We start from the raw sequence: 12,725 nt of genomic DNA, 5'->3' as shown, positions 1-12,725 counted from the left end.
GCTTCTCATTATCAAAATAAAAACTCCTTGTCAAAGTGCTTTAGAAACTTACTATCTCCTGCAAAAGTGAGGAGCTATTATTATATTTTTAACATGTCTTAGATTCTAAAGTAATAGGAACTATTTCATGATACACAGGTACAACATATTAAACTGATCAATAAATGTCTTCACATACAAGATATTCTGACACATAGCACACTTGTTGGCATGCATCTTGCCAAATGGGCCTCGAACAGGGTCATTTTCGTTGGTGCAGACAAGCTTTCCGTCTCTCACCAGGTGACGGAATTCTTGGCACTGATCCTGCCAATATGAGCAAAAAAAAAAAAAAAATTGTTAGTACCATATCTGATCTTAAAAACATAATTGGCTGGTTAGATATGAACTCATAACATTTGAGGGAAGAAAATAAAGTAGCGAAAATGTTATTTCATGGATGGAAAGTGTTTTAAAGCCATCTTATTTAATTTTGTCTTAAGAAGCTTAAGTATTCTCAATAGTATATCTCTCAAATAAATGTTCTGGCCCAGTGGAATTCCACTACCACCTAAGTTAGCCCATTCCATTTTGCGGCAGTTTTCTATTAGGATGAGCCTCAAATCTGTCTCCCTGCAACCCTATTCATTATTCCACACACAGAAGATCTAATTCAAAAACTCTGGAATGAACTAAGAGATGCTCTTCTAGCCAGACATATGGACATGCAAATTTTATTATTCTTTTTGGTGCACGGTTCAGGAATCGAACCCAGGTCTCCCACATGAAAGGCGAGCATTCTACCACTGAATCACCCGTGCACCCATAAATTTTTAGCTTTATTCTTCACTAAGAAAAGTTTTATAAAACTATTATTAGAGGTGCATTATATGCCAGGCACTCGTTCTCTTAATTATTAAAAAGTCCTATAGACATTTATTATTCCCATTTTACAGGTGAGAAAAATAAAGTTTGGAGAGATTAAGAATTTAAAGTCAATTTCTGATTCATGACTTAAATCCTGCTAACAATCAGATCATATTGTCTCTTCTTTGCTTTTACATGGCAGAGAATAAAGTTCCAATACATTTGTAAAAAGATGGTACTGCATTTTTGTTGCTGTTATTCACTGAAGTATAAGGACCTAAAAAAGGAGCCAAAAGAATTGAGCCCACAGGATCTGGCCTCTATTGAAATCTTTAGGGATCTATAAAAGTCTGCATTCAGATTTCTCTAAGCTTAAGACAAAGCAGATATACAGGAAAATACATCAAAAAATATTGCCAGCAATTCAGATTGTAGTAATCCATATTTTACAATTGTGATACACGGAAACAATTCCAGACTACTTGGATTTGCAGTATTATAATAGTTCTCTGGAATTAAATGTCTCACAACCACAATTTTCCGAAGTCAGAAATATTTTCTCTTTCACGATACCTATAATACCACATACATATATGTCAATAACAGCACTTATCTGTCTGTATTGTAGCACGTGGTTTACGAATTTAGTCTCTTTGGATAATTGGAGCTGAAGGGATACAGATTGTGCAACAGGAATGAATATAAAAACTCAGAAATAGACAGCACAATACTACCTAAATGTAACACAATTATGTTAAAACACTGAATGAAGCTGTATGTGAGAATGATGGAGGAGGGCTGGGGACATAAATGAAATCAGAAAGAAAGATAGATGTTAAAGACTGAGATGATATAATCTAGGAATGTCTAGAGTGTATAATAATAGTGACTAAATGTACAAATTTTAAAAATGGTTTTGCATGAGGAAAAACAAAGGAATGTCATTACTGCAGGGTGCTGAAAATAGATGGCAATTAACGTTTTAAAATCTCACCTTATGTGTGAGACTAAAGCAAAAAATGTTTATTTGGTACAAAATTTATATTTTGAATAGTGCATTTCCTAATATAACTTATGTAAATAGTTTGACTGAACACCTTAAGTACTTGGAATCTCAGGTAGGACACGAGATTTCGTTGGTTTGTCCAGAGTAATGCCCCAATGAATCCCAGAGTGATTCAATCAGTGACTGGAAAAGTATTTGCAAAGTCCCCTTTAGGGAATGGTGAGAACAGGGAGAAATTCAACTTCCCCAAGTTGAATTCTTGATATTCTCACAAGCAGTGTGGACAACCAAAGCCTTAGGCTGAGCCCCCAGTCTTGGGGTTCGTTCATATGAAACTTAACCCCACAAAGGATAGGTCAAGTCCACTTAAAATTTAGAAAGAGTCATCCCCAAGAGAGCCTCTTTTGTTGCTCAGATGTGGGCTCTCTTTCCAGCCAATACAACAAGCAATCTCACCACCCTCCCCCTGTCTACGTGGGACATGACTCCCAGGGGTGTGGACCTTCCTGGCAACACGGGACAGAAATTCTTGAATGAGCTGAGACTCAGCATCAAGGGATTGAGAAAAACCCTAGAATGAGCTGAGACTCAGCATCAAGGGATCGAGAAAACCTTCTCGACCAAAAGGGGGAAGAGTGAAATGAGACGAAGTGTCAATGGCTGAGAGATTCCAAACAGAGTTGAGAGGTTATCCTGGGGGTTATTCTTACGCATTAAGTAGATATCACCTTGTTATTCAAGATGTAATGGAGAGGCTGGAGGGAATTGCCTGAAAATGTAGAGCTGTGCTCCAGTAGCCATGTTTCTTGAGGATGATTGAATAATGATATAGCTTTCACAATGTGACTGTGTGACTGTGAAAACCTTGTGTCTGATGTTCCTTTTATCTACCTTGTCAACAGATGAGTAGAACATATGGAATAAAAATAAATAATAGGGGGAACAAATGTTAAAATAAATTTAGTATGAAATGCTAATGAAAGCGAGGGGTAAGAGGTATGGTATGTATAATCTTTTTTTTTTCTGTTTTCATTTTATTTCTTTTTCTGTTGTCTTTTTATTTCTTTTTCTGAATTGATGTAAATGTTCTTAGAAATGATGAATATGCAACTAAGTGATGATATTGTGAATTACTGATTATATATGCTGATGTTTTAGTTCATTTGTTAAATTTTTTAAATTAATAAATAAATTTAAAAAATAATTTAGTCTCTGGCACTTCTATTTATTAGCTGTGTGCAGTAAATTTCTCTGATATTTTCTCAACTGTAAAATTGGAACAATGCTATCCACTGAACAGATATGGGGAAGGTTTAAAGAGTTTAATATATGTGCTTTGTAAAATTTATTTCAATTTGAATGTGAAGATATGACTCTAACTCTCTTTGCCACAAAAAAATCTGGATGTTTTCTGTGTGTGTATATGCGTTATGTGTGTGTGTGTATATATATATACTTGTTGTGTATATATATATATATATGCTTTCCTGTTCGAAATTTCTAAAATAGATATCATGAAATAGAAAACCGACTAAGATTTTAAATAGAATAGATGCCAGTAGAGATAATTTGAAGTTGTATAATAAAGTCTTTCCTCAGAGCCATTCATATATCAAAATGTGTAACAAATTCCCAAGATAGTTTTAAAAAAATAATAACTGCTATTATTGTTTCATTTTGTTAAGTCAGCACAGACCTCATGAAAAGCTGCTTCACTAATGGGAAACCTTCCCTGGGAAACTTGTACTACTTTGATTTTTTTAATTGGAGTCTATAGATGGATTAGAGAAATTGTGTTGTATCATATGCTATGTGTTGGTATTGGAAAGCTTTGAGAATTATTTATAAGGCCAAAAATTGACAACTAGATGTTGCTGAAGAATCATATCAAAAAGCTATCAACCAGATTTCATTTTTTGATAACTTGCTCTCCAGTTTATACTTTTTGGCATATGTTTACTTGATTGTTCGTTTTAAAGTTTCAAAAATGAAATTGACTGGATAACAGCAATATATTTGACAATTATCACTGGTCCCACAAATGTGTTAAGTGCATCAGAGTTACTCTCAGGACACTGAATAGCATGCTTTTTGCTTTGCAAGATCTGGCCATGTTTTTCTTATTCATGATTATATTTCCAAAGAGTGGGACAGGGAAAATGTTCCATAACTATTTGTTGAATGAATCAACCATACAGCCAACCAACCACATTTAGATATTAACATGTACAGTATATAATACCTGTTTTTCATTGTTCTTTCCACTAGTACTTCTCTGGTCCTCCTCCTCTTTCTTTTTTCTTTCAGCTGCCTCCTTTTCCCTGGCAGAAAAGATAGAAAGGCACTTTTCAACCAAAGTGAACACACATCTCTTGAATTACTATAATATTTACTTAAGAAAAGATTTTATTTTCCTCAAACAGATGAGAAATGATTACTATACTTTAAATGGTATAATTAAAACCCTGTATTTAAAAAATACATACAGTTTTTCTTTACACATCGCACATTTATTGTCATGTTTCTTGCCATCTGGACCTCGGAGAGGGTCATTTTCCCGAGTGCAGATAAGTTTCCCATTTTTCATTAGACCTCTAAACTCATCGCATACATCCTGGAAAGAAAGAAAGATTATATTAAAAATACTGTTTTTGAATGGTTTTTTATTTTATTATATTTGAAAATCAGATCATTTTGATTCAAGAGTCAGGCAGCCACTTAACTTTGCAGAATAATCATAAAGATGTCCACATCCCCTGAAAACTGAATATGTTACATGACTGGGAGGAATTAAGTTTGCAGATGGAGTTAAGTTACTAATCAGCTGACTGTGAGATGGAAAGATTGTCCTGCATAATCCAAGTGGCCTCACTGTAATCACAAATATTATTATGAGTGAAAAAAGGGAGGCAGAAAAGTCAGTGTCAAAGTCATGCCTCATGAGAAAGGCTTGACTGGCTATTACTGGATCTAAAAACGGACAAAGCAGTCACAAGCCAAGAAATGCAGGTCATTCCTAGTAACTGGAAAAAGCAAGGAAACAGATTCACCTCTAGAGCCTTACAAAGGAACACAGCCCTAATGCCACTTTTATTTTAAGCCCAGGGAACCCATTTAGGACTTCTGAGCTCCAGAAATATAAGATGATAAGTTTGTATTCTTTTAAGCCACAATGTTTGTAGTGATTTTTTATAGCAGCAATAGTAATGCAGTGGCTGAACCTCATTTTCCTCATCCACCCATTAAAGTTAAAATGCTTTATATTTCACCAGACTGTTGAGAAAATTAAACAAACTTCCATTTATAAAAGTGCTTTATAAAAAGTTAGACTGAAACATTTTCATTTGACATGAGATCTCTACAATGGAGTAGGCACAGTGATACTCGTATTAATGATGGCTTCTGACTTTCTAAGGGCAAGATCTCTAAGATCTCCGGTAGTGACAATGATCCCCCTTTTCCATATCTTTGATGGTCAAGAGTTGGTTTACAGAAAGTCCATTCTTTCTAAGCCCTACTTACTGAATGACTCACCTCCCCTGAGGCTGATGATGTCCCATTTGATCTGGAGCTAGCTTTATTTTTTTCCTCTGCTTCTTTTCGCCTAGAAGAGAAGAGTCAGCAGTCATCTTGTTAATACATACTCAGGTTGGAGGGGGTTTAAAGATGATCCTAAAACAACTGATTCCCAGGTAGTCTCTCTGCACCTCCCTGAGATAAACCCATTGACGTTATCAAGACCCCAGTGCAAGAAACTCCTCAATTATACCATAGACATTGTACATAAAACAACTCCAGTAACTACAAAGTCTACATTATTTTTGCCCAAACTGACCTCTCTATAACTTTTACCTTGTATTCTTATTTCACAGGCTTATGAGAACTCAGAACAAGCCTTCTAAATCTGTTATCCCTTTCAGGTGTCATTCCTTCAGAGATGTAAAGACAAGTTCCCTCTCCAAGCTCATTTACTCAGTTTCTTTGCCTTTTCACATGTTATGAGCTCATCAGAAGTTTTTTACAATAAATTATAGTTTTGAACCTGACATCACACTCCCGTTTTGGTCCCTTGATTCATGAGTCAACTTCTTAAAATGTGGAGCCCAAGCACAGAGTTGAAAGAAGTAATTTTAAAACTACCTTAGAATTGTGCTTTTTAAAATCTCTTGCTTTTCTCATAAAATATTTATGCCCTTGGTTCCTAAATATTAATGTGCATTAAGAATCACCCGAGAGTTCTTAAAAAAATAAGATTCACAGAGCAACTCAAGAGTTTGATTAACAAGATCTGGATTGGGGCTTAGTAATCTGATTTTTAACAAGCAAGGCAGATGATTCTGCTGCAGCTGTCCCAAGTTTCAAACATGAAAAACTCTAATAAGTAAATTTCTTTCTTAAAGTTTCATTTTCTTTTGTACAAAAAACAAAGGTATGTATATGTTTGTATATTACGTAATATGTGTTTCTTTTTGTCACTAATGACAATGCTAATAGTGGGAATTTACGTTTACTGTATGCTTACTTTGTGCCAGATATGATGTCGAGTGTCCTTTATTTGGAGACTTGGTTCATCTCATTTAACTCCCCAAAGAAATATTACCTCGCCCTGTCTAAGGACACAAATGGACATCTGCACACCAATGTTCATAGCAGCATTATTTACAATTGTGAAGAAATGGAAACAGCCAAAATGTCCATCAACAGACAAGTGGCTAAACAAACTGTGGTATATACATACGATGGAATATCATGTAGCTATAATACAGAATAAAGTTATGAAGCATGTAACAACATTGATGGAACTTAAGGACATTATGCTGAGTGAAATTAGCCAGAAACAAAAGGACAAATAATGTATGGTCTCACTGATATGAACTGACATTAGTGAATGAACTTGGAGAATTTCAGCAGGTAACAGAGACCATTAGAAGATAGAAATAGGGTAGAGACTGGATAATTGGACCTGAAGGGATACAGATTGTACAACATGACTGATAGTAAAAATTCAGAAATGGATAGCACAATACTACCTAACTGTAATACAATGTTAGTACACTGAATGGTGCTGAATGTGAGAACGATAGAGGGAGGAGGGCTGGGGAAACATATGAAATCAGAAGGAAAGATAGGCAATAAAGACTGAGATGATATAATCTAGGAATGCCTAGAGTGTATGATGATGACTAAATGTACAAATTTAAAACTGTTTTTGCATGAAGAACAAAGAAATGTCAATACTGCAGGGTGTTGAAAATAGATGGTAATTAATATTTTAAAACTTTAACTTGTGTGTGAGATTAATGCAAAAAATTTTTATTTAGTACAAAATTTATATTTTGACTAGTGTGTTTCCTAATATAACTTACGTGGACAGCTTAATTGAACACCATAGTACATGGAACCTTGAGTAGGGCATGAGATTTTGTAGGTTTGTCCAGAGTGATGCCCCAATAAATCCCAGAGCGATTTGGAAAAAAAAATAAAAGTTACATGGCTAGTGTGATTATTGTTGTTCTCCCATTGTAAATATGGTAAAATTGAAGTCTACTGAAATGAAAAATCTATCCAAAGACAAGGAGCTAAAATAGTGGTCTGATGCAAAAATCCTAGCTCCACTCTGCAGTCCTGCTTCTACTCAAGAATTTTAATAATGTGGTATAAATACTAGACTGGTATTCAGAAGAAGTGGATTCTAGTTTCAACCCTGCAGCTCCCTCCCCAAGCGACCTTGAGTAAATCAGTTTCTCACTTTGGCTCTCAGTTTTTCTCATCTCTAACATGTAGCATTTGGATTAGATGTTTTCTCACACGCCCTGACCTACCACAAGATTGTAATTCATTCCTTCCTCTCCTCTCTCTGTCCCCAAATTCCCTCTCTTCCTTCTTTCTTTCCTTCCTATGTGTCAGGAGGAAAGTAGGTGAAGGTTGGGCGGGGGCAGGGGATGAATAGTATTAATACTGATAATAACATTAAATTATGAATTTTTGTCCTAATTAGGAGGATTGTGATGGAGGAAACAAGTTTTAGAACTATAAGGATCTTTCAAAGTCATCCTCAGTTTATAGATGGAACTAAGACAGGTTATGCTACTTGCCCCAATAGCACAAATCATAAACCACTCCAATTTCACACCATTTAAGAAAGAAAAATGCACAGAAGGAGCAGGTCCTGGATTAGGCAATATGTGTCTCATACATACGACAAGAAACAAGCTTTCAAACTGTCAGCCAACTATCCCAAATGACAATCACAGACTCTTTACAAAATTTAGGGACACATATTCTAAAGAAAAATTATAAAATGATCACACTTATAAGTTATAGAATTATGATAGAAAACGGAGCAGGAATTAGCCACTTGATCAACTGCCTTTGCTAGGGCACATTGCTCCTCAGGAGATGCAAGAGGAAGAGATAATATTTGAGAATCAGCAAAACTAATGGAAGGAATCATAAGCAAATGAGCAATAGCTATTGCTCTGGGAGAGGCATGTGAATATCTTTAAGGTATGCCTATTGAGAGTAGTACTTACAGTATTGCTTTACACATAAGACACTTATTGTTGTATGATTTGCCATCAGCACCACGTACAGGATCACTCTCCCGAGTACAGCTCAGTATTCCATTTTTCATTTTTCCCCGAAACTCAGCACACTGGTCCTGAAAGGAGAGAAGAGAGCAGGCCTCCTGGGTAACTTAGGATGTTGTATTCTCATTAAGTTTGTTAATAGCTTGAATATCAAAAGTTTTTGTATACCTCTCCTTGTAAGAATGATAATATCTAGGGTTGATATCCACAGAGAAAGAGAGGCTAAAATCGTCCATATTCAAATCCTAAGAGGTCAGTCATCATGGCTATCAATGCTGCTTATAAGTTTCTACATAGGGAAATTGTAAAGCTGGCTGGGATATGACAGTGTAGCTCAAGGGTCAGCAAACTATAGTCCACAGCCCAAATCTAGTCTGCTGCCTGTTTTATAAAAAAAGTGTTTTTGAAACACAGCCTCGCTCATTCATTTAGATATGATTTATGGAGGTGAATCAATGCAACAAAGACCACATGGCCCATAAAGCCTAAACTGTTTACCATCTGGCCCTTTAGAGAAAAAGGGTGCTGACCTCTGGTATAGATGGAAGGGAGAAAAAATGCTCGGAGGAAACACAAATTTCTGCAAAGGAGATGTTAAGGAATATGGGCTTGAACAAATTATAAGGAAAATAGACAAAATGTTAAGAGGTTTAGCCCTTGTGAGTGAGAAGTCTGCCTCCTAAAGCCAAAAAAGTGGAAAAACAGAAAGGCCAGAGTTTCTCAAAGATAAATTTAGAACATGAATCAGGTCTAGGAGCAAAGAGATAGTCTTGCTATCCCAAGATCATTAAAAAAAATAATAAGGTGGCTGTAATCCTATGAAATTGTGTTTACATACCCAAGGAGTAGGCTTACACGCAATGTGTCATGCTGACACCTAAAAGTGTCTCAGTATATATGCTAAAAACTAATCTGAATTATTTTATTTCATCCCTCTAAGAGTACTGCTAAATAAAGGAAGCTACAGTTCATTGAGATGAATTTATTCAAGGCTTCACACATCATAGGTTGTAGGGCCAGGATTGTATCCCAAACCAACTGAATATAATGCCTACATTCTTTTACTATCTTTTGGATAACTGGTTTGGAACAATGGAAAAGATACTTCAAAAAATATGGTTCCTTATAAGGCAAGAGAGAATAATAAAGGGAAATGAAGAGCAAGTGATCTGATGAAACCAATTAGAGTGAAGGCTAGAATATTATAAAGAGGGGTCAGGACTGAAATAAGGTCATCAGGTTTAAAGAAGACAAAATGAGCACTAAGAAGGTTAAATAATGCAGAAGATCTTAGCCTTCATAATTAAGGGGAAACATTAAGCATCTAAGGATACTTTTCAACTGAACACTAAATGCATTCCTCTTTACCATAAACTGTGTCATAGCCCCATTGTCAATGAGTGGAGCCCACTCTGATTATGGAAATTAGAGGTTGTTCTCACCTCAGCTTCTTCACCACCCCCACCACCATTAGAGGCATTCTCTGAAGCAATTCTCTGCTCTTCCTTTTCTTTCATCTTTCTTTCTTCATCTTCTTTCTGGCTGAAAATTAGAAAATGGGGGTAAGGAATAATAGATTAGAAAGAGTGGTGTATTTCTCAATGAGTTTCTTATCACACGACCAAATTGGGTTTGTCCAGTATTCACCAACATTTATTGAACAACTACCATGTTGCAGGCCCTCTTCTCTGAAAATAAAAGATTAGATGGAGTCCTTTGCCTGGTAGGGCTCTCGTTGAAGTAGATGTAGGCCAACATGTACATAACCTTGTACCACAGAAGTGAGCAATTAATTAACATTTCATAAATGCTCACTGGGTATCTTCATTTGGGCCTCTCCAAGTACCTCATATTCAAAAGGTCCAGAATAATTATCTACTCTGCTAAATATGTTCTTCCTCTTAGATTTTCTACTTTTCTTGAAGAACAAAACTTGAAATAATCTCTAACTGCTGCCTCTACTTCAGCTCATGAAGCTGTTGCTGTATAACATTGATTTCACCTTTGCAATGTCTCCCATCATGACCGAGCCACCTTTCGTCATACTTCCCTTACCCTGGTTACCTCTCATTGGATCACTATTGTCCCCTCCCACTAGGAGGACTCTGGATTTTAGACCCCTCCTTCTCTTTCATCTCTTTTATACAGGTGACATGAATCTTCCTAAAGGAATGGCATTTATGCCACTCACTCTCCTATCTGAAAATTTTTAGCAGCCTCCCACAATATGTAGAATTTATCTCAAAATCTTTGGCCTTACAGTCAAAGCTGGTACAGCTTGCAAGTTCTAACTGAAACTAGATGACTTGCTCTTATATTATATTTAACTAGTTTTCTAAACTGTAGATCATCATTCTATTCTTCCCCTCTTCTCTACTCATTATTTCCTCTCATGTCCACATCCTTTCCAAATTATAAGGTCTAGTTCTATTCCCAAAAAAACTTTCTAATTGCTCCCTCCCTAAAGTACCATAACAGTTAGTTAAAACATCTTGAATTTAGAAATTCCTTTTTTATATTAAAGTCCATGTTTCGGCACGAGTATGATGTCTAAGAAGAATGTCTGTTTCGTTCATCTTTGTACAATCTTCACATAAATTGCACGTTGCAGATGTTTAAAAAATGACTGTTGTATTAATTAAATATTTAAGTGTCCTTCCCAACTTTGTATAAAGAGCTACTTTTAATTTTCCTAAAAATGTGATATGCTCAAAACTATAGATAAAAGAGTTAGAATGACAATATAATCTTCCAATGGGAATTCCAACATAATCCAGAAAAGCATCTATTTGACAGCAAAGGACTTAGAATTTATTCTGGAAGATATTGTGATCTATTGGTAGCTCTACCCCAGAACTAACAGAGAATGGAATAAATTACTAATATAATGTCTATTTTTAGAACTGTGAATCTTGGCCTTTTGAAAGAATAATTCATTTAAAAATGTTTAGTTCATTATCAATTTCTTTTATAAGTCAGGAAAGGACAAAAACAATATCAGCCTAGCTTGTTCACTCCCCAACCCTGCCAACCCACTGCCTGAGCTTCATCTGTGCACTCACAAGACTGCCTTACACATGGCACACTTGTTGCCATGGGTCTTGCCATCTGGGCCACGCACAGGATCATTTTCTCGTGTGCAGAAAAGATTTCCATCTTGCAAAAGACTCCGAAATTCATTACATGTATCCTAAAAAGAGGGGAAAAAGCAAGTCTTGGGCATTTCCCTGGAAATAAGTTTGTTGAGTTTCTACAAGGTGTTTTCTGTAAAGAAGAGAAAATGAACTGAATAATTTTGGGTGGCACTTGCATCATCCAATTCCCATTAAACCATAGGACTTGAAATGAGATTTGTGTTTCTTTTTCCTTTAGACTTAGTCCCCAAATCCTGAATGAGTTTGCAATCACATACAAACAAGACTCTCTTAATAAAGTGGGTTCTCTGGGAACTGATCCATAGTTCTTACAGTTCTGTGACACATATCTATTATACTAATGCCAATCAACCACTTCACCTATCATAGAAACAAATTTCAGATATGGACAGAACCACAAAGTTTATCTTGTCCAATGATCCATACTGTATCTCAGCCCCTTTACATAATGCCTTCTAAGAATCCAGCCAGTTTCTGCTGGAACACCTGCAGTGATGAGGAATTCATTACCTTCACAGGCAGTTCATTTCAAAAGTTCTATTAAATAGTTCAAATCAGCCATAATATTTCTTTTGGGAAATCATGGAAGATAACTCTGAGTCCTATAGGATTCCTATCTTTAGGGTTTATTCTTCTAAATGTCATGAAAGGCAGAAGAATATGTTACTTCAGACCAGCAAGCAAAGTTGACATACTTATTTCCCTCAGAGATAGAGGATATTTTTCTTCTTCCACATGAGAGTCCTTCAGATATTTGGAGAGGAATTTCTTGTCTTTTTCCCATACCCTCTATGTTATCTTCTAAGCACTAAATATCCCTGGACATTTCAGTCATTCTGCATATGGCATGACTTCCACATCCTTTCTCATCCCTAAAGAACTTAACATAGTGATTAGGGAGAGTGCTGGATTTAGTATTAGAAATTCTGGGTTTGAATTTTATTTTTTTCCATTTGTCAACTGCCAAAAGTTTGAAATATGAAAATAAAGGTTCTAATACTAATGTCCCCAATAACTTGGGTAAGCAAGTTCTTTGCCCGCTCTGGACTTATATCTTCTCAGTTTTAAAATATGGGAAAGGACCAAATCAGGGGATCTGCAAACTATGGTCTGTAGGGTAAATTTCTG

At 35.9% G+C, this 12,725-nt stretch overlaps 1 protein-coding gene across 5 annotated transcripts in view; it reads right to left on the bottom strand.

Moving 5' to 3' along the window:
* Positions 1-12,725, bottom strand: part of SPINK5 (serine peptidase inhibitor Kazal type 5) — a 74,473-nt gene that overhangs the window by 10,808 nt on the left and 50,940 nt on the right. For 3 of the 5 annotated variants that reach the window (XM_077137356.1, XM_077137352.1, XM_077137354.1), the window contains 7 exons: positions 11,505-11,632; positions 9,885-9,984; positions 8,386-8,513; positions 5,375-5,456; positions 4,339-4,466; positions 4,095-4,173; positions 179-306 (listed from right to left, as the gene is read on the bottom strand). In XM_077137356.1, the coding sequence (XP_076993471.1) occupies positions 179-306; positions 4,095-4,173; positions 4,339-4,466; positions 5,375-5,456; positions 8,386-8,513; positions 9,885-9,984; positions 11,505-11,632 (773 nt within the window). The remainder of the gene's footprint in view (positions 1-178; positions 307-4,094; positions 4,174-4,338; positions 4,467-5,374; positions 5,457-8,385; positions 8,514-9,884; positions 9,985-11,504; positions 11,633-12,725) is intronic. The other 2 variants (XM_077137353.1, XM_077137355.1) reach the window with 1 other exon arrangement.

The sequence above is a fragment of the Tamandua tetradactyla genome, chromosome 20 (assembly GCF_023851605.1).
Source record: "Tamandua tetradactyla isolate mTamTet1 chromosome 20, mTamTet1.pri, whole genome shotgun sequence".
Lineage (NCBI taxonomy): Eukaryota > Metazoa > Chordata > Mammalia > Pilosa > Myrmecophagidae > Tamandua > Tamandua tetradactyla.
The sequence above is the reverse complement of the archived record's forward strand: the minus strand, read 5'-3'. Positions and strand labels throughout refer to the sequence as shown.